The 23,179-nt window shown below is 45.4% G+C and overlaps 1 protein-coding gene across 2 annotated transcripts in view; it reads right to left on the minus strand.

Annotated features, from left to right (window-relative positions):
* The window catches only part of PRKCA (protein kinase C alpha), a 1,912,272-nt gene that overhangs the window by 890,778 nt on the left and 998,315 nt on the right, over nt 1-23,179 (minus strand). For both annotated transcript variants that reach the window (XM_069655048.1, XM_069655049.1), the window contains exon 5: nt 17,034-17,162. In XM_069655048.1, the coding sequence (XP_069511149.1) occupies nt 17,034-17,162 (129 nt within the window). The remainder of the gene's footprint in view (nt 1-17,033; nt 17,163-23,179) is intronic.

Genomic DNA, 23,179 nt, shown 5'->3' on the forward strand with positions numbered 1-23,179 from the left:
CTGTGAGTTGACAGATGAGGGGGAAAGGCTAGACAGTCTGTAAACTCCAGTTAATTAGCATAATAACAGCTAAGGGTTATGGGAAGCAAGAACCTTTTCTTCAGAGAAATGGATACTTGAAACGCGTGGCCACGGTCACCCATTTTGTCTTGCTTAGCAAGTTGGTTGGCGGGCTGAGAGATGCTTCAAGCTCACTCTACCATGTTCGGAGCGGTACTCAGTGGCCTGCTGTGAATTCTGCCTGTCATGGCAGGGGCAGTCTTGGGCAGGGAAAGAAAGCGTATGTCAGGCATCAGTCATCAATTAGTCTGGGCAGGGACTAGAATCCCCGCTCCTTTTGATGCAGAGGTTTATTTTCTTGTCACCCTCAAGCCCCAAACGCTTCTCACACAGTCCACAGTGAAAATCCCCCCCTCCACCACCAATAGCCACAAACGCACCAGGTGTTGACGCGGCACCAGGCCTTCGGTATCAGTGATGATGCAACTCTGCGGGGGATTCTTCATGATGAAAGGCGGAGCAGAAAAGATGGAGGGTGGGGTGTGGATTCCTCGAAACTATGCTGTACCCTGGCATCAAAAGGGGATGGAGGGAATCGGCAGCTGCAGGATGGTTACGAGCAGTGCGTTGGCAGCAATAAATGGGGTAACGGGGTTGGGGGATATGATGGACTTTCCAATAAGTCTGTAATCTCGAGTTTGCAGTCTCTCTGGCCTCTTTCTAGCTAAGGGTCACAGGTGGAGTTCCTTACTTGTGCCACAGCCAAAAAAAAAATCGGGAACTAGTCCAGGGTTAGTATATCATAAATAAGCTTATGATTTTATGGTATTTATTTTCTTGACATTTCAATAAGTATTAACCATCTTTATTTGTTGCTAATGTTATCTGTATTTATTCACATGTATGCTTTGGTTTATAAAAAAATGTAAATGTGCCTAGTCATTTTGCACGTGAAAGATGTGCATTTGTGCTTGTAAACGTGCAATGACGTGCATAGACACAAGACCTTACCTACCATGCATAGACGCAAGACCCTACCTACCATGCATAGACACAAGACCCTACCTACCATGCATAGACGCAAGACCCTACCTACCATGCATAGACGCAAGACCCTACCTACCATGCATAGACGCAAGACCCTACCTACCATGCATAGACGCAAGACCCTACCTACCATGCATAGACGCAAGACCCTACCTACCATGCATAGACGCAACACCCTACCTACCATGCATAGACGCAACACCCTACCTACCAAGCCCTTATTTTAAAAACAGATACAGTTACTAAAACACAAGGCATTTGCATGGAGCTGGACTCCTTCAAATGAACGCCTGCTGCACTTACTTTTACTACAAAATAAAGCTTGCTCGCGCAAAAAGCAAAGAACCCGTTCTGTGACTGCAGCTGAGCCAAATCACCAAAGCCAGTTAAACAACTTTAAAAGGAAATAACTTCTGTTTGTTTCACTTTACGTGCGCCCATTCTGGATAGACAATGGCCTACAAACCACAACTGACAGCATATGAGGCCCAGCAACAGACCTGCTATCGGCTTGACGTTCTGGCCTGTAAAAATACTGCAAGGACTTAGTTGGACTTCTTCTCTGAAGCTGTAAAGATAGAAACATGGAGCTGTAAATATAAAGTGCTGGAAAAGGCACAGCATGTTTTGACGTTCTTCTTGGGAGTTCAATTAAACTAAAGATAGTGTCCGATACACTTACAAAAGCAGCATGGTTGAGTCCTAGGTCTACTGTCCGGCCTAAATGGATAGATGTACAGATGGTTGGCCTTCAGTGATCATCGTGCTGTATCGCTCTACATGTATTATTTGTAATAAACCCATGAATATTTAGAATATGCATCCATTATATATATATTTGAGTGACTTGCAATTTATATGGGGATATTTGATACCTGTTCCTCCATGATCTGCAGGCATTTTATAATTATTGTGATATAAGCTTGACCCGTAACACAATGCTGCATGGAACAGAATGTGAAAAGTATGCAAAGTACTTTATTAAATAATAATGAGATTCTAGCAAATAGTCACAGAAGGGTATCTTTTCAAGAAGATCAAATTATGAGGCGGTGGTAACTCCCCAAGTTTGACTAACGGTCCGATGTAGCTTTACGGCACCCACTGTCCAAAAGATTGTTGGAGATACTAGGACTTGAGGGAATTGAAATCCATTGAAGAAAACACATAAACTGAATGAAACTGAAGAGAGGAAACTATTGTCTAGGAACAGATCCAGAGCCTAGAAGGTGGGATGAGCTCCAGTCTGAGTAACTGCTGATCCAAAGCCTGCAGGGTCTGATCCAGGAGGGGAAGATTCTCAGGATAGAGTGAGGGAATCCGATCCAGCGGGATCACTTAAATGTACACCCACTGTCCTATTCTCCACTACAGACTTTCTAAAAACAACAAAAAGAACTGATCAGCTCCCAGTGTAATTAAAAGGCACATCCATTTAGAACTTAAACTGTCATAACCCCTGCTACTGCAGAAGCAAGGGTATGTATACCGGGTTGGGCGATCACTGTATGCATCTCCATTTGCAGTTTGACAGGATACCTTGCTCTGTAATAACCCTAATTAGCATACACTTCAAAGTGTTTAGAGGATTGGGGGAAGGACCTTACACAGGAGCAGCACAGTCCAGTAAACCTATAGTTTGAATTGCCTTCTACTTTCACATTCCCCGGTTAAAGTATAGACCATTTGAATTTCAAACATGAATTGTTCTTAATATCGGGAACAATAATAGAAATTACGGCTTTTTGCCCAAAGGTTATGACCCTCCCAACTCAAGAGTTATGGATCTGTGTGTTCTTTGCTTTTTTACCTTCTCTAAGTACATGATTTCAGTGGTTTGGCAAGTTTACATGATCATTGCATTATCAAGGCAGCACCATTTAATTATTTTTGTAAATGCTGTAACCAAGAATTTCAAATCTGTAAAAGTATTAGACCGACATACTTTTCAAAACAGTCATTCATATGTGTTTTGCTTTAAAAGAGTGCAACTTTTTGGAATAGTGATGCAATTTCCATAGTATGTGACTCAACTACTTGAGCTATCAAGAGCTGAACAGGCAGACTGCATTACAGGTTGGTGTGCTTTTGATGAAAGCCTGGGTTCCCAACGCTGCTACACAGAAACCTCATTCTTAGTTGGCAGGTCCATAAAATATATATTTGGCAAAATGTTTTATTTTGAAATCCAAACACTATCACAAAACAGTTTGTTTCTTGCATCCCAGATAGTGTTGTATTTTGTAACCATTAAACATGAGCTACACTTAACTTTTAAAGAATCCAAAACAAACAGTTGTGTGAAACTTGTTTTGGGCAGGGCTATGAATGTGTGTTGCTGAATTAATAATAATGTATGTACCTGTAGATATTAGTTTGATCCCATCCTATCTAAGCTACAAAACTCAATTACACAACTTTCATTTCCAGGATATGTCCAAGCTGCTTGCCATAGGGGATTCATTTCCTGGTTTATATCTGTAGCACTACCTCCTTCCCCCTCCCCCCCCGTGCATCGGGAATGCGACCTTTCTGCCGATATGGATACAGTGGCCGGGCCGTCCGCTTATTAGTGTGTTTTAAAAATATTAGGTATAATATCATGTGTGCAGCACTTAGACTCACGTATAGTTTTTGTGCTACACAATTTAAAAACAAATACATTTCCACCTATTTTTGGAACCTGAGAGAACATATGCTGAAAGCTTTCATGTATGGTGTGCTATTAGTCACAGTTCGCTCATTTGCTGCAAGGCTAAGCCTGCTTCTGAGTGAGACATGTAATTGCACTAATCTGGAGCATGACGCACGGGGGAGCCTTCGAAATCCCACCCATGATCACTTACCGTAGTCTTCAACCGCATTCAGAAAGTAGGGTGGCATTCAATGGCCGGTAGGTTCCATTTATTTATTTATTTATTTGGCATTTGTAAGGCGCTTACACATCGAGTAAACTGTGTTTCAGAGCGCCCGTTGCAGAGTACTCTACACCACGGAGTCTACTGTTGCAAGTCGGAGGCCACAATCTCTTTCTGTGTCTCATTAACAACAGACCGGTTGTGCTGAAACACATGCATGTAGATAGTGGCCATTTTGCCAGCTTGCTCCAGCTTTCTCCACACTGCAAACATCACGTGACCAGTGAAGCGGTCATTGGGCAACTTCAATGCAGTCCCTGGAGTTTGTTTTAATGGGGTGCCTGGCTCCAAACAGAAACAGACTATGTGTGTGTTGGGTTTCAGAAAGTGCAAACATAGCTAGGAAGCAACGGGGCAGCACGGGACACTGTGATGGGAGACAGTAATATGGGTACAATTTGCAAGCTGGGTTATGGAGGATAGTTGGAGGGCTAGAGGCAGTGGGATACTGGGGGTTAGAGGCAGGGGCTACAGGCTTGGGAGAGGAGGACGGGCCCAGTCTAGGCCAGGGCGGTTCTGCAGGCAGGTCTGCACCAGCTGATGCACCATTCATTTCACACAAACAGATCTGCCACACTACACTTCTGTGCCCAAAGCCTGCATCCTCAGAGAGCAAGAAAAGGGCTTCCCTTAAGCTCCCAGAAGACCTTGAAAAGGAAGACAAGTCATTCACCAGCCAATCGCACATCGTCCACCCCGCTTCCTGTGGGAATGTTTACTGACTTTGCCAAAGCAATGCTGAAGTTATAAAGAAGGCGGTGTTGCTACTCGGTTTGCCCTATCTAGGGGCAATAACCATCTCCCTCCACGATTCAGGCACACAGACATAGCGTTTGCAGCATTGCAAAAGGCCAGAGCCCACGTAACGTGACTAGTTTACAGTGCAATGCTGTCCATGCACTTCGTTTTTATTTCTGAGCGTTCAAGGCTTTCCCTACTTCCAGAAACATAAGTGTGCTCAGAAAGCTGCTTTTCAAATTTAGCTTTTGCATTCAAGATGCACTATTATTACATCTCGTGCATTTTATGTTTGTTTTTCTATTTGCCCCAGAGTCATAAGTCCAGAGACACCCGTTGCTGCGCCATAACAAGCCTTGTGCAGGAACTTGAAGGAAGAGAGAGCACCCGCACGCATGCGCCCCCAGAAAGGAACCGCCGCCCCATCTCCGAAGGTGCGCACGGAATAAAAGAACATCGGGAAGAAGGTGATCAAAGGGAAGGGAGCCGCAGGAGAATGAACCCCGCTTCCCGGAGTAGATCAAAGGGGATTCTCTTGGGAATCTATCAAGAATACAGCACAGAAAACCAGAGTCACTCAGTGCACGTGAGACGTCCCGGGAGGATAGCTCCGTGGCAACGTGCTCGCCTTACAAAGCAACACAGGTTCGATCCCTGGGTCCGCGCTTAGAAAACTCTGGGTATTTAAGCGCGTTATAAATATGCAACTAAGATGACAACAACAAAAACTAAAAATTCTGTAACAGTGCCTCAATGCCCCCAGGTTGTGTGAGCGCTTCAAAAATGCAAGTAAATAAATGTCGGGTGAGAATGGTGGACGGGAACACGTTTATTGGTGATTTCGAAATCACCACTTGCAATGGAGATTGAGCGCAGGGTTGAAAAACTGATGGGGAGGAGGTCAGAAGGAAGTAAGGGATTCTAAAGTGGAAGTCATGTCATGTTAAGAAGATTTACACCACACACCGCTGTCACTTCCATGGTCTCCAGGCGCTCACGTGGCTCTGCAAGGTAAGGTGGGTTGGGTTGGTCAGTGAGGGTAAGAGGGATAGGATAGATGTGTGTTGATGCATGATGGTTTTCTTGTATCCAGATGGGCGTTATCCAGTGCGTTTGGTCTCAGAGGTTATTGAGTTTGTACCTTGGTTATAGAGTGATATGCGGTTTGCATGTTTTGGTAGGTGGTTTCGCTAGCCCTCTGGGCGTGTGTGGTAAGTGAGAGAGAGATGTTATGGTCTGGAGCAGAAATGCAGAGATGGTTAGTGGGTGTTTGGCAGTCTTTGGGTGTTGTGGAGCTGTGTTATTGTTTCTTATTTCAGGCATTTATCTCAAGTTCATTTACTCCGGGATTAGGATTTGTAGATGAGGTTTGGGGCTTGTATGGGGTTGGAGTGGTCTGCGTGCTGGAATGGTTGTTGTGCGATTACTTTGTAATTGCCTTTGCTTAGGAGGTTATATATTTCAGTTTTGTGCTTTACCATAGATCGTACGTTGGGTCGGCTGTAGTGTAGTGTGTGCCTTTTGGTTTATTCTTTTTTGAGTGTTTTTCCAGTGCTTCGGTTAGTTTGTATCATCTGACCCTTCGTTGAGGAATTCCAGGAGGATATGTTGGTGGAGAGGCGATTCTAGTTTTGATCCGGTCCTTTTAGTTGTCCTTTGGTGGTAATTTTCCCTGTTGCTGGGTTTTGTGTGCTGGGGTTGGTGGTTTGATCTGAGTAGTACAGTAGGGCTGCCTCTATTATTCACTCGATCCTTTATTGTGGATTGTTTGATTTCTGATATGGTTGGTTTGTATGTGGAAAGGTAGCAAGAGATATAATGATGCTATTGTTCTCATCATTGTTTGCTTAGTGTAGGTTGGTGGCGATTTAGAGGTGTTTTGAATTCTGGTTGGTGATTTCTGTTGTTCGATGGCGGTGTGCTGTCTTTTTTCTTTCTTGTTCTGTTTTCAATTCTTGTTCATGTATCCTTGTATTGAGGCATTGCTGTAGTTGTGGGTGCCTTGTGACTATTGTGGGTCAGTGATCCATTGATGTTGGAGTTACCTGTGCATCAAACTATTTTGGTGGTAGAATTGCTTGGTGGGAAGGATTTGCTGAGGTTGATAGTTCTTGTTGGCTGTAATTAGGGTGGTTATTTGTTAAACAGAGATTTGCGGGCAGAATGGCGCACAAATCCCCATATTTCGGCGCAAATAATTTCATGAATCAGCCCTATTGAGTATTATAAATTGTCTACCGATGGCAGTATTCCTGGCTGCAACAGAAATGCAACAGTAGCTGGCTTGGGATCATTGGTAAGCCCGTTGCCTGATAGGCAAGGTGTGCCCATTGACAGCGCAGAGGGCTCCCCACGCAACGACCACAATCATTCTTTACTGAAGCTCTGCATAAGGGTGCGGGAACCAGCAGGGAAAAAGGGGCAGATGACGATTTCTGAATCTATGAATAATAACGTAATTGGTAAGCAACTCTCAGCCATGCCAGATTTGGAATGTTTCTCATCAAGTACATGACGCTCTTTTTCAAGCAGTAGTGACTCTGACATGGCTTATTATGTGCAAGCTCGTTAACCCAGTGCCAATCCTAGGGAGCTCACTTGTGCAACCTCTACTTGTCGCTAGGTCTGGAAAGACCCGAGGCTAGGCTTATGTCAGGATTGTTAGGACTCGGGGCTAGCTAGCCTTTTGGTTGTAGCTCCTGAGCTTCTATCTGGAGCTACGCTCCGGGGCTACAACCAAAAGACCCAGGGCTATAGCCCCCTGACCCCCCCTAGTAAAGTCTCTGCCATTGCCTCATCTGTTCATGCACTATTTTCTTTATGCTCCAAGATTGCCAATGGAAAAAATTATTTCAAATACATCCTTGGGTGGATTGTTGACGTTATTCTGATGAATTCCGATGTCCCATTCTCCATTGTTTCGGGTGGATAGCTCAGGGGAAACGTGATTGCCTTGGAAGCAAGAAGACACAGAGCAACACAGGTTCGATCCCCGAGTCAGCACTTAGAAACCTCTGGGTATTAAGTGTGTTATAAATAACATATATCAGCAGAGATGCATCTGTCTCTGATTTGTTGAATTGTTGTCGAACAGGATTCCGTATCGAATGTGCAGGGTGGGGCACTTAGCCTGCAAAGCGCCAACGTCATGCTACCTGAAATGGAGGAGTCGGTTGAGGCATAGGTCTCTGACTCGAGGGTGATTAGTAACAACTGCAATCTTGGCAGGAAAAAACAACAGGGGCCGTGAGCTAAAGTCCATTAAAACAGCCCCCCCTTTCAGTTAGTGCTGCATGCTTCGAACCCTCTCTGGCCATCACAGGACTTGCTAGTATACAGCACACCGTCACTGAGCCTGAAGCAGCACTGAGACTCACAGCTGATGCCACCTCGAGACAAGCACTTTTACGGGGGCCCATGGACAAGTGGGTGCAGCCAGTCCTACAGGCTGCCCCAAGTGAATCATGCCGGAACACCGTAGAGTGTGTTACTGATCCTAATAGGCCTTTGTTTATCTCACCATTAGTGGGTTTGAGTGATAGTCAAGAAACACCGGTTCCTCTGCACCCGATACAAAGCTATGCAGCTAAAATAACTTCTGATACGCTCAAAAGTGGGAGCTCTCGGCCACTTTGAAAATTAGTCAAATTAGAAGAGCTTTATCCCACTAATTGCAGCCCATTTTTAAATCGACGATTTTTATTGATGCTTTTTGATGAAGTTGAGGCCCTAAGAAACATCTGTTCAGAGGATATAAAATATATTGAACTACCTAAGGCTGACAGCCCCACTAACTGTGTTATAATTGAATTTGTCAGCTGTGGTGGTGGCTCTATTGAGTTCACACCATTCTGACCGTAGTAATTTAGGCCTTTAACTAACAGTCTGCCATTACGTTTGTATTATTGGTACCCCGCTTGAATGAGCAAATTATGAGTAAGGATTTCCCGGCGTCAATTAAACGAAAATCAGTCGGTCAGCCCGAAAAGAATATTTTTATGGCTTCTGTTGGAGGGACAGTAAGGAAGTGGATAGTTGGATTGCCCACACCTTTGAGTGTGAGCAGTATTGAAGCTCTCTCAAACCGTCTATATGTAAATGGTTAACATGTAACAGGCGGGGGTACAATTCTTTTTTAATTAATCCTTTGGGCATCTCCACTATCTTGACAAGTGACATCTTTCTCCTACAAGACTTGGTTGACAGAATCATTCAGCGTTTATGGGTATAATGTTCATTTCTGCCTTGCTAACCAAAACTGCCCAGGCCGTGCCTCGGGTGCGTTAGTGGTTAGAGCCAAAACCCATTTCAACACTAACATGTGCAAGTGTGAATTTACTTCTCCTCATATGCTGTTAGTGTATCCCACGAGTCATTGTTTATCTAACAGCGGCCTGTTGATTGTCAATATATTTGATCCTCCAGACGCTCAGGCAACTAAAACCATCCAGATGAATGTAGACGCTTTGGTTGTGGCATGGTATGATCAGTTCCCAGGCGGCAACATGATTCTTGCCGGAGATTTTAAAGCGCATCTTTCTTTTGAAATTCAGAACTGCAGTGACTCCGATGATGCTGAAGCACCTTTATCATACATGATACCCAGGGAAAACAAGTTTGGCCATGGATGGGGGAAATGGTACAATTGTGTTGACTTTGCTTTTCTCAATAAGAAGTCACTGGGGGACAAATACTTGAAACAGACGTGGACTAACAGCACTTACTCATCTGTTGTTGATTATGTGTTCCTTGATTGCTCATTATGTAAATGTTCTAGTTCTGTTGCAGTAACAGAATTGCAAATTAGTGACCACTTCCCAATTTCATGGTCACAAACCCTTTGTAACATTTACTGAATCTGTTGGTTGTTTTCATGACCATCAGTCTGGCTTCAGAGATGCCAGAAGCACGGAAACGGCTCTCCTGAACATCCGTGAAGACCTGCTCTCCAACCTTGCCTCTAACACCCTTTGCGTCCTCATCCTGCTTAATATCTCTTCTGCCTTTGATATGGTCAACCATGCCATCCTGCTCAACCGTCTCCATGATAACCTGGGTATCACTGGTCAGGCTCTGGCGTGAATGACTTCTTTCCTCTCTGACCGACCCTCCCAGGTTCAACTCGGATCCGCCCTCTCTGCTATCTTTTTCTCTACCTGTGGTGTCCCCCAGGGCTCTACCCTCTCTCCCTGGCTGTTCAACCAATACCTGGCACTCTTGGCCCACCGCATAGCTTCTCTCTGCCCCAACTTCCAGTGCTACGCCGATGACACACAGCTCATCTTCAGGCTACCCTCGGCCTCCTCGTCTACTTCCCTCATCTATGACTGTCTGTCTGCTATCCAGCAGCGGTGTGCCACCAATGACCTCTGCCTTTATGCCAGTAAGACTGAGATTATCCTCATCGTCACACCCGCTCCCTCCTTTCCTGTAGCTCTCTGGCCGGCCTCTCTTGGCCCCCTTCCTGCTCCCACCTGCAAGGCAAAAAATCTCAGGGTCATCATCGACTCTACACTCTCCTTCTCTCCTTCTCTCCTCACATCTCTGACGTCTCTAAGAAGTCACACTACCAGCTACACCTCCTCAGAGGTATTCTTCCTTTCCTCTCCTTACCCCAGAAGCTCACCGTCTCTAACACTCTGGTTCTCTCCAGGCTGGACTATTGCAAAAGCCTCTTTCTTAATGTGCCTGCTTCTACTCTTCGCCCTCTGCTCTGCAACTTATCCAGAACAGGACTGCGAGACTTGTCCTTGGCCTCAAGCCCAGGGATCGTATCTCTCCAGGACTGAAATCTCTGCACTGGCTCCCAGTGGCTGCGAGGATTAAGTTCAAAACCCTCTGCATCGTCCACAAGGCCTTCTGGGGCCTGGGGCCTCAATACCTTCAACTCTCTCTAAATAAATACCTTCCTCATCGGGCTCTTCGCTCCTCTGCCTCCAACTCCCTCAGGGTCAGTCGCTTCTTCAAGCAATGAGTTGGTGGTAGATCTCTTTCTTCGGCTGGGGCCGCCCTCTGGAACAGCCTCCCTGCCTCCCTGAAACTTGAGGAGAACCATCTTTGGTTCCGGAAGCACCTCAAAACCTTTCTATTTGCGTCCGCTTTTTCTCGTCCTCTCTCTTGCTGATTTCCTGGCTGACACTGAAACTGCACCGGTTACCAGGCCACCCTATGACTCGGGCCCAGGACCACTCCCCCGCCAGTCGCACTCCTGCACTGCCTTCCTGGCAACCCTTGTACTGGGTGACTGTTTTCTGTGTCCCTATGGTCCCGCTTCCAGCACTTGACACCAGACATCTGCACTTCCCTTTCACATGCCACCTGCTGGCCGTACTTTTATTTATTGTTTACTATTGTTTTATCCCATGTACTGCACTGTCCTCTCCCCCCCGCACTTCTCCTCCTTCCCCTGCCCATGCACTTGCGTGATCTGAGTGACACCTGGTCTAGTAGGATCGTTGTCTGTCTTGCCTCTGTTCCACCCTTGCCTCGTCGCGCCTCGAAACACTTGTTTATAGGCACGTTATAAATGCCATGTATAATATCATATCATATACTTTTAAGCGGGTTGACCCTAATTGTTGGATTAACTTACAAGGGAACCACATAATATGGTCAGATACTAATGTCGGAAAGATGTCTGCATTGATAGACCTTGAATCTCTTTCATTGGAAGCTTGGCTAAGAGAAAATTATTGGTATTTGGGTGAGTTTATTATTTTTTTGGATGGTCATCTAAATTTAAATCCCGGGGGAGGAAACTCGCAGCGTCGCCAAGAGGGTGTCTTTGATACAGCCATACACCAACGTAAAACGCTTCATAATAAGGAAATAACTAAGATTAGGAAAGAAAACACCAAAACGGAGCCCGAGAGGGCCAAAACTCTTCTTGCCCTTGTCACCAAGTATACGAAGTGGCTGAATTGGCACAGACATGACAGGCACAATGTAAAATGAAAGTTCATTTTTAGCCTTCTGAAATCCAATGACAATAGGAGATTTTGTACTTATTACAGACATCATTTATCCAATGTAGGTACTTTGGAATTAAATGTGGTATCTTTCCTCCCTATATTGGCATGACTCTTTCCAACAACTTGATTCACCCTTTGATCATTCTTTAAGGGGCTCTATCTTTAGTTGGGAAGTAGACGACATGTTCGTATTGATACACAAATCAAACTGAAGTCATCTAGGGCCCCCGCCCCCAATAATATTGCAAATGTGGTTTTGAAGGCCAACCCTGAATTTTGGGCACGCCAACTGTTTAATCTATTCCGTTGAATCATGGCAAGTGGTCTGATTCCTAACAGCTGGAGGGAATCCATCCTGATTCCAGTTTACAAGAGAGGTGGCAAGGAGGACCCCTCCAATTACAGACTCCTTGCGATGCTCAATTCTAGTTCTAAATTATTTGCATCTCTATTATTGAAGCAACTATTTCAATGGACTGAGGAGAAACATCTTCTTAGTAAGTTCCAAATAGACTTTAGAAAGGAAAGGGTCAATGGATGATAAACGATGTATGTGCATTACACTATCTGTCCAAAGAAACCTTTAGGCAATCTAATGGGAGGTTATATAGATATTTTATAGACTTCTCTAAAGCATTTGATTGAGTCTCTCAGCCTTTGCTATGGCACAAACTTTGAACTTGGGGATCGGATCCCATTACATCTCTATTTTATCCAGTCCCTATACAGTGACACTAAAGTGGCAGTTAGACTGAATCAATAGGGTACCCTATCAAAGCAGATCAACACCAATTGAAGCAGGGGTGCGCATTCTTGCACCCCTGTTGTTCATTCTCTATCTGATATGGCTAGTTTTTTCAGCCTGGTGCGCAACTTTGCCCCTTCCATAGGAAACGAAGCAGTGCAATGGACTCTTTATGCAGGTGATACTGTTTTGATCAATCGCACCCCCATTGGTTTGCATTGGTCAATACATGCTCTTGCTTCTTATTCCATGCTGCATCATCTATCCATTAACAAAACTAAAATTAAAATATTGATACTGGGAAGTAAACAAACTGAGCGAAGCAATTTTGTCTCGATATTAAATCAACATTGTCTGGAGGTGTTTGATAGCTTCTTGTACCTAGGCTTCTTTATAAAATCCAACCCGGCCAAGCCTTTCTACGAAGATCACATTGCCTCCAAAATTTGGAGGAAGTGGGATGTAATTAAAAAGGAAGCAATAATGTAGAGGGGATGTTTTCTATATATTGTAGTAGTATTGTGCCCAGATTACTGTCGGCCTGGAGCTACTGCCAGAGAGATATATAGACTGGCTTTAGCGCGCAGAAGGTAAAATCCTGTGCTCCATTTGAGGTGTGCCGCAATCAGTTTCTGTTGAGGCAGCAAGGAGCGAGTTGGATGTTATGTCAATCAGATCCCGCTGGTTAATCCAGTGGTGTAAGTTATACAGCCAACTCTCCACTTCTTTACCTGGAGAATGCACTTTAATGGGACTTCTCGCAACAAGGATGGGGGTCCCCAGTGGATTTCTTAGTGCATTAAGGGAAACTGCCCTGTCTCATTTTAATAGCATTACCCTTACAGTAGATCAAATGTTGTCTATCCCGACTGCTGGGCTTGTTTAAGAAAAAAGGTAGAGTATTGGAATAGTGTTCAGACCAAAAATAATTTGCAGGGGAAGAAACGTTATGGTGAGTTTATTCTCCAGAGCCACCAACATGGAACCCCTTGTTCAGATCTCACTGAACACTGGGATGCGAAGCAAAGAAGGGTCATTATCTACCTATGATTTAATATTCTGCCTACTAGGGAGTATACTAATGGTTGGTTGAATATACTACTTAATGAAAGACCTTGTAAGGCTCTGTAACACTACTGTAGAAACTCCATGCCATATTTAAATAGTATTTCCTGCTTTACAATCTCTGTATACGAAAGGCTATCGGGATTCGTTACACAATATTGTATTTGTCACGTCAGATCAATTTTGGAGTTCTATTTATTCTGCCAAGTCATTGGTTATTACTGTTGCTTAATTCTATGCATGGCTTGAATTCTTAACTTTACCTGTAATATATTAATTGGATTTTAACTATTAGATTTGATATGGTTTTTAATTCTGTAGGACAAGGATGACGTTGTGTTAATTGTTCCTTTTTATACATGTACGTGCCTAAGGTTATGATTAGCCAAGTGCACTAACAAATAAATAAATATATATTTACATACGTAAAATGTACAGTACTGCATCAAAATACATACCACCGTTCTGTGGCAGATGCACACTTTGTTTCCCATTTTACTTGACAGAGTCCGGAAATCAAATGGCAACATTAACTTCTGCATTTGTTCTGAACATGTACACCTTAAAGTTCTAAAAGCTCTCCCATATATTTTTTGGCCGACAGGCAATTGGAATCGTGGGCATGTGCATCTCTTCCCTTTCGTTCACATGTACTGCCTCCTTGATCCACGTAGGGGAAAGGGGAGAACTGGACATTCAGTGTGTAACGATACACTTCTTGGCTATGAGATAGGATAAATGAAACAACCTGTGTTGCTTCACAGACACTTGCCTATGTCTCCTAACAAGTATTTAGGGATTGTCAGCAGTGGAGATATACCCGTCATCTCGCCAACGCCTCTGCCACCTGTGGGCATTTCCAGAACATATGCATCAAATCTGCTGGTGCCACTCGGCATGTAGGACATTCTGCGCTTGTGTCAGAGGAGATCTTTGATATCTTCCCTGGTGTCTAAAGCAATCTACTGAGGCATTCAAATGGAATGAATGTCATTTAGGGATACCTCTTTGCTTAGATGACAATATCAGGCCCAGGTTTCCTCTGATATGTCATGACCCATATCAGTCTCCCTTTCGGTATGTACACAGGATGTGGTGGCAGTGGCCTGTCGCATTTTACAATATAGGGTCCTATATAGGGTGGATATGAGCCTCTGGCAGATCGTGTCTGGTGTTATTGTGTCAAGCAGGTCATGTGTTTCAGGTTCCATTGGAAACGACAGCCATCTCCTCCGGAATGATGCACATGCAATTATCATATTACTTCCTTGCAAATATAACAGAGCGTATGTTTAATGGTCTAGCGCTAAATCTTTCTATTGCCACATGCCGGTATCTCAGAGATATCGTATACCAGTGTGCTGTGCATTGGGCCTGCAAAACCAGGTAATATATTTCGAAATCTGGGGCCATCAGGGTACCCTGATCATATGGTTTGGCCATGTTTTCCCAGGCTAATCTCGCTAGCCCGCCCCCCAAATAAATTGTGACTCCATTGACCGTATTGTATTAAAGGAGGTTCTCCGGGGCCACATAGGTGTATTGTTAAAGAAGTAAGAGCTTCGACACACTATCATTTCCAGAAGAAACATGCGGCCATGCAATGAGAGGGGTAATTCAGTCCAGGAAGCTAATTCCCCCTCCTGCCACCCACCCATCTCCCACACTTTCAGGATTTGATACATATCGGGGGGAGGGTGTTCACCCTCTGAGCCTCCCTCCATTATTGCTTCCCTCCTTCCTCAGCCAAAGCATGCACCCCCCACCACAGACACACAGCCACACTTACAGGCACACAAACACGCGAATACACTCAGGTTTACCCACTCCCCTCCCCCTCCTTTCCACACCACAGACATTCCCCCACACAGACTGATGCACAAACACACACAGACACACACCCACCCGCCCCGCCACAAAAACACTTAGCTGTGATGCCCATGACTTTCCACCTCTTGCTGAGCCACGCCTGTCAATCCCTGCATGCACTAGTGTTCATCCAGTGGTGTGACACTTCCATTTGGAAAGACTAAAAGGAGCCGTCTCCGAGCACTCTTTCTATATCGATAATTTGTTCTTTTGTTTGACTGAAAAAGATATTTTCACTTAGAACGGACCAATCTCCTGATGAACGCCCAACAAACATCTTGCCCTGCCTCGACACGCCTTGCTCTTGACAAGCAAAAGTCCCAGCAGGCCACTGAGCATAGCACCTGAGCAGAGTAAGGTTTGAGGCATCCCTCAGCTTGCTAACCAAGTGAGGAGAGTAAAATGTGTGATTGTGCTTCTCAAATGTTAAGCTTATGGTAATGTCTGAATTTCCACACTGCCTCTTTCCCTCATCTGCCAACTGGTAGATACTGGTTTGGTTCCTCATGGGGTACACTGCCTCTGTTTGAGACCGAGTGAGGGAGAGAGAGAAATAGAGGGATGGCATTGGGAGCTAGAAAAATGGCACATGTCCGCAAATGACCTAGGGTAGGAGTGCAGGGTCGCAGCTTGTTTTGCCTTCTAAGGCCTACTCCCGGCTTTTTCAGACTAACCAATTTACCTCGAAAATCATCTGTCACAACACACAGCAAACCACCACAGAAGGCCGCTACAGGGCTAGCCATTAGCACATTAACACTAACCAAGCCTCGACTAAGCTCTCCTCTTAAGCCCTGTCGCACTCTCCCATATCAGCGACTAACCGGACCCAATGCGCTCTAGTCTATCCGATCTTAGGCTCTTCTCTTCTCGATAACATACAGGTTTCTGCGCCAAATCCATAGAAAGCAAATTGACACAGAAACAGGCACTTTCAACCTGCACCCATCGGAACCACATGCTTTGCACCTGTCTTTCCAACTGTGACACTAATGGACCCCACACCCTTTTTTGTATACCAATAATGCCAGACAGCCATCACACAAGACCACTTAAATTGCATATCAGCGGGTCTATAGGTCAGGCCGGAGGACAATTACACACCGTGATGGTGTCTGCACCCCTTTCAGAAAGGTAGAAAATCCTTCCGGTGGGCCAGTGATATTCAGAAAATATACATCATTTAGGAGAATCATAGGGGTGAATGGACATCTCACATTCATTAAGGCAGGGATACTAAAGACATTATCCCAAATGTTATACCAAATGATAAAGCACTCAGACGCAGTAGGATAAAAATAAAACAATTGAGCAGAAGAATGCTTTTCGCACCAGCAGAGACAAAGATAAACCACAACAGTTCCTATACCGACTTACATATATTTTATTTCTTAAAACATTTGATTGGTGGTGTAATTTATACAAAATAAGCGTTTTAATACAATACATGATTTGCAAAACAGAACAGTTCCTCAGAAAATCAATGTACCAGTCTTAGAAAAACGAGCACTTAACATATTTCAAGCAGCTATCTGTTCATGACTATTGTGATCACCTTAAGTAAATATGTCCTTGTATACTGAATTAACCACTAACAATGTTACTTTGGGAGGATCAAGTACCTTAAAGCAAATGTGGGTTGAAGACTGTGGCTTTGAAGAGTAGAAGTCAGCTCCTTACCTATTACGTTCAGCTTATCATCTGCAACCTCTGCCTTGAGTAAAATCCGCCCTCGCTTCTCTGTGTGATCCATTCCGCACATGCTTGGCACATTGATGACGCATACTTTGTGGACATTCATGTCACAGGCTGTGGATGAATAAATTAGAGGCTTATAAAATATTAGTTGTAGCAAAGACAATCCTAAATATAACAGGAGCCTTGGCTCCAAATCTTAGAAGTACTTTTATCCCATTAACCTCAGTAACGCAGCAAATACTAAGAGCCACGTCACCTTTACTGTATTTAAGCCAAATAAGAAATTATCTAAGAGAACCGGAGTCCTTGGACTGTCAATACTCAGTGAAAGAATGCACCAAATACACGATTAAGTGAAATAAAAACATTTGATCACCTTTATTCATATCTTAATATTTCCACTAATCACCGTTATCTTAAGTTCAAGAAAACTGCCCGTTACCACAGAAATGGGATTATTTTACAGATTCGAAGTATCAACGTTGATCATCGGGTGATAGGAAGCGGTTTCAGTTAGAGGCTTCTGCAGATGCGTGGTGAGTTCATTTGCAAGGGGTGAGGAGGCTGCACCAATGAAAACCTAACCAGTCTCCAAACCGCAGTGGTTCTGTGTACCAAAGCAGTGCCATACTGCGGGTGCAAACTGCCAAGATCTTTGGGTCTTCCTTGGGGGATTCACATCGGACTGTCGCCACATATCATATGCAGCGTAAACACTGCTCTGGGAGGAATGGGATTATGACCTGTTATCCCTACCCCACCTGCGCTTTACTACCAGTGTAAAAGAACCAACATCCACCAAAGCAGATGTCAAGGTCTATCGGCTATGGTTCATATACATCAGAGATTACATTAAAAAGCAACTCATCTTTTTCCAATACTTGTGTCTTGCTGATTTAACACTTCATCCATGTGTACCATGAGAGGAGAGCTCAGGGGCAACATGCTTGCCTTGGATGCAAGACGACACGGACCACCACAGTTTCGATCCCCGGGTCTTAGCTTAGAAACCTCTGGGTATTAAGCGCGTTATAAATAACCTATCATATCATATAGCTGCATTTAGACCTATGTTCATGCAATCAGGAAAGAACAAGAATGTGGAAATCAGCTTTGTTTTCTGCGCAATCCACTGGTGGCTACATTCAGCACATTGGAGTTACTGAGCACAATAAGGAATAACTAGGGCACAGACCCAGAGCATAGAGGTATGCTGCAGGTGGGCATTTGACGCCCCCTGCCGCCATGTGTATACTTCTGCTTGAGCAACTGCAAGCGAGACGTCGGCTCATACGCACTCCAACCACGGTGATGTCTCTTTACTTGACAATAACCGGTCGGTTTTACTTGTAGTTTTGACATATGACTTGATCGAAGATCTTCGAAGAGGAAGTTTATGTCCTTTTTGGCCAGTCAACCTGTGTTTAGCAACCCAGTACTTTGAACTTTTAAGTTACTTACCCTGGTTTCTCTTGGGTGAGTGACTGCTCCTGACTGGCAGCTCTACCTCGCCAGCCACCAACAGATCCTCTCTAAATGAAAGTCTCAAAGGTTTACCTAAAAGGCGCAATGCTGTCTTAAATTACACATAATAATAAATAATGTCAATCCATATGCAACTGTTATGCCAAGGCCGAATGGATTTTCTACAAAAAAGTTAATTGTCTTGAAGAATACAAGTTACTGATCCTAGTGGCCATTCTAAAGCTAGTACTAGTTTACCTTATGATGATATGATATGATATGGCATTTGTAACGCACCTATACACAAGTGTTTCAAGGCGCGACGAGGCAGGGAGGGGGGACAAGGGGAGAACAGACAACGATCCTACTAGGCCAGGTGTCATTCAGATCGCGCAAGGGTAGGGGGACTGGGAAAAGTGCAAGGGGAAGGGGGAGAGGGGAAGTGCAGTACATGGTTTGTAGAATACAAGATAAGTAATAGGGTCAGCTGGTGGCAAGTGCAAGGAGAGTGCAGTAAGTGGTTAGTAGAAAACAAAGATAAATAATAGGGCCAGCTGGTGGCAAATGCAAGGTAAGTGCCGGGAGAAGGGGCTGTAGGATACAGAGACAGTCCCATAGTGCAGGTATTCAGTGCAGGGAAGAGTGGCTGGGCCAAGGACCGAGGTCGGTGAGTGGCCAGTTGCAGATTCAGTGAGAGAAGGCGGAGGCAAAGAGGAAGGTTTTGAGGTGATTCCGGAACCGCAGATGGTTCTTCTCAAGTTTCAGGGAGGCAGGAAGGCTGTTCCAGAGGGAGGCCCCTGCTGCGGAGAGAGATCTACCCCCAGCTCGTTGCTTGGAGAAGCGGCTGACCCTGAGGTAGTTGGAGGTGGAAGAGCGAAGAGCTCGAGAAGGAAGATATTTAGGAAGAGATAGTTGAAGGTATTTTGGCCCAAGGCCCCAGAAGGCCTTGTGGACAATGCAGAGGGTTTTGAACTTAATCCTCGCAGCCACTGGGAGCCAGTGTAGCGATTTCAGTCCTGGCGAGATACGGTCCCTGGGCTTGAGGCCAAGGACAAGTCTCGCAGTCCTGTTCTGGATGAGTTGCAAAGGCCGGAGAGTAGAGGCAGGAAGATTTAGATAGAGGCTGTTATAGTAGTCCAGCTTCGAGAGAACAGGGCTCTGGAGACAGTGAGCTTCTGGGGGAAGGAGAGGAAAGGAAGGATACCTCTGAGGAGGTTTAGCTGGTAGTGTCACTTTTTAGAGACGTCAGATATGTGAGGAGAGAAGGAGTGTGTGGAGTCGAAGATGACCCCGAGGTTTTTTGCCTTGCAGGTAGGAGCAGGAAGATGGCCAAGGGAGGCCGGCCAGAGAGCTGCAGGGAAGGAGGGAGTGGGTGTACCGATAAGTAGAATCTCAGTCTTACTGGCATTAAGCCAGAGGTCGTTGGCGGCACACCATTCCTGGATAGCAGAAAGACAGTCGGAGATGAGGGAAGGGGAGGAGGAGGAGGCCGAGGGTAGCCTGAAAATGAGCTGGGTATCATCCACATAGCACTGAAAGTTGGGACAGAGAGCGGCGATGCGGTGAGCAAGAAGTGCCAGGTACTGGTTGAACAGCCAGGGGGAGAGGTTAGATCCCTGGGGGACACCACAGGTAGATTAAAAGATGTCAGAGAGGAAGGAACCGAGTTGGACCTGGGAGGGTCGATTGGAGAGGAAGGATGTCAGCCACGCCAGAGCCTGACCAGTGATACCCAGGTTATCACAGAGACGGTTGAGCAGGATGGTGTGGTTGACAGTGTCAAAGGCAGAAGAGAGGTCGAGCAAAATGAGAACACAAAGGGTGTTAGAGTCAAGGTTTGAGAGCAGGTCCTCACGGATGTTCAGGAGAGCAATTTCCATGCTTCTGGCAGCTCTGAAGCCAGACTGATGGTCATGAAGGCTACCAACAGATTCAGCATGGAGATTAAGCTGGGAGATGGCCAGTTTCTCCAGGAGCTTGCCCAGGAAGGGAGTGATAGAGATTGGGCGATAGTTAGCTGGGCAGGAGGGGTCGGAAGAGGGTTTCTTAAGAAGGGGGTGCACAAGGGAGTGCTTGAGGGGGGATGGGAAGGCTCCAGAGGCGAAGGAGTGATTGCAGAAGTCAGCCAGGGCAGGCGCCAGGGAGTCAATGTGGTTCTTGATAGTTTTGGAGGAACAGGGGTGTAACTGTTTTGACGAGACTTTCATAGATCGGACTTGTCTCGAAACCTCGTCAGCAAAATAAAATGGAAAGGACGAGAAGGAGGGAGAAGGGGAGGCTGCAGAAGGCCCAGAGGGAGAGCAGGGAATAGAGGAGGGGAGGTGATAGGAGGAGAGTGAGGACAGGATGTCCTGAGTTTTTTAAATGAAGTGAGAGGCCAGTGCCGTGCAGAGGGCCTGGGAGGGGACAGGAGAGGTGGAGACTGCAGCAGGGTTGGCCAGCTCCTTGCAGATTTTAAGGAGCTCACAGGATCCAAGGCTACAAGATAAGGCCCAAGCACCTTTCTGCATCAGCTAAAAATCAAAAGGAATGCCTCCTGCTTTAGCCTGGACCCGCATGCCCAGGCTCTGCTCCCTCATTCCATACCCACAGGAGGCTTCCCAGGGCCAGGGAATGCCATGGGGTATATTTTATCGGCAGAGAGGTGGGGTCTCAGTTATCTAAATGAAGGAGACTAGAGGGACACGGGTCATTCTGTTGAGCACCCTCTACTTGCTGCTACATTGAGGCCAATCCACCGCCAGACTTGGTGGCTACATTTACTATGAACACTTGGAAAGAGGGTCAGGGCAGCATTGGACAAAATTACCCAGGCTCTTCAGCTCAACCTACCCAAATTATGCACCAGCTCAAACTCACATCCAATGGTTAGTATTTGGAGTAGGGGAAAGGAACAACCCATTAAATTCTTTGTGCATAACCACCAAAACCAAATGCATGTGAGCTCCACAGGGGCCATCTGGGTTCATGCCAAGCAAGATCAAAGACCACTCAGAGAGTGGCATTCTGATATGAAGACCACCTCTATGTGAGCAACATATTTTTGCTACTGCTTTGCCTGGGAATACTTCCTTTGTAAGCTCAGAAAAAAAGAGTGAAGTGTGTCCTCTGCGGCATAAGCTGCGGTAGGAAGAAAGCTTGGCGGCACACTTTCTTCATTCAAATGAAAAGTCAACAACATATACGTAACACGCGAAGGATGCATCTGGAACACCACGTTACCCCTCTGGAAAGGTTCTGCAGCTGAACGGGACTACAGTTTATAGGTAAGATGGGCTAAACGATATGCTGCTAGCAATACCATATCCCATGTAACAAGCTTGATATCCAATGGGGTTAGTGGTTAAGCAGACGGTATGATAACACAAAAACGCAACCTTCAGGTCCCAAATAGAGTGGTGCCTCAGATCTTGAGGTATCAATCAGCAAAGACCCTCAAAATGTTTCTTAACAGTTTCTTTTCAAGACGATCACACCTTAACCAAGTTCCCTTCCAGCACAAATAGCTAAAAGCTAGAACTTGCAGGAGTTCATGTGTATGTGGGAGAAAGTCACAGTGCCGATCTCGCATCCAGACCCAAGTCTGCATGAGAGTAGGACCTGTCGGCGCCAGCTCTGAACTATTCCAGAACCCCTTGTGAGAGCAACTAGTTAGGCACTAACAAGTCCCAAAGAAACAGGGTATTCAGGACTTCATTTTCCAAGATCCATCAGGTTTAGAATCCAAAACCTGCATCAGATTCCAGAATGTCTTTCAGCGATTCACAAAGAATATGCTATGTGGAAACACTAGAACATGTATAGAAACCCCATTAGTCCAGAGGTGTGGATCCTCGAAGGAGAAAAAACGAACATATCCCAATGTACTCCCCCCCTCAACCACTCCGCTGCAGAAAGCAGTACTTCTGAAGGAGAACCGGTTTCTCTCTGCCCTGCAGCTACAGCATTTAAGGATTAAAAATACTTCCATCCCCCCTCCCCAAAGGAAAACAATGTTGCACAGAGATGTCCTTCCCCTTGTGACAGCATTTCAACATCAGAAATCCCAAAACAAATGTCTGTGCATGGGAACAGCCAGAAGGCAAGGCAGGATCAGAGCAGTAGGCAATCACCAGCTCCTTCACTGGAAACAAACGGAAAGAAATCCAAAATGGCAAACCTTTAAAAGACCTCCCTCCCCTGGCTTTTAATATGAAGCTAATTATTGAATCGATTTGAAAGTTTGCCTACCCAATGGGAGGACGGTGAGGGCTTTAAAATTGAGGCTAAGATCAACAGACCGCATCTTGGAGCTGAGGAGATGAGCTTCGTTGAGAAAGCTTGAGGGTACCAGAGAAGGGAAACTCCTTAAACCCAGAATATGAGAGTGTACCAGTGATGGGGGGGAAATAACCCATGAGCCCCAGAAGAGAGGCATTCTCCAGTGAGAGGGAGAATAGCCACTTGAACGCTAAACGAGGGGTGTGCTCTAGTAAGGTAGAGATGAGTCCCCTGACCCCAGAAGAGGATGTATTCCTGTGAGAAAGAAGTGAGCCCCTGGGACCACAGAAGTGGGGTGTTCATCAGTGAGAGGGAGGAGAGCCCCATGAGACCAGAAGAAAGAGGCCCTGGCCCAAGTGATTGTATTAGTAAGAGAGCAAGTGACTTTTATAACCAGAAGAAGG

The sequence above is a fragment of the Ambystoma mexicanum genome, chromosome 3q, assembly GCF_040938575.1.
Source record: "Ambystoma mexicanum isolate Mex_15411 chromosome 3q, UKY_AmexF1_1, whole genome shotgun sequence".
In the NCBI taxonomy this organism is placed as follows: Eukaryota; Metazoa; Chordata; class Amphibia; order Caudata; family Ambystomatidae; genus Ambystoma; species Ambystoma mexicanum.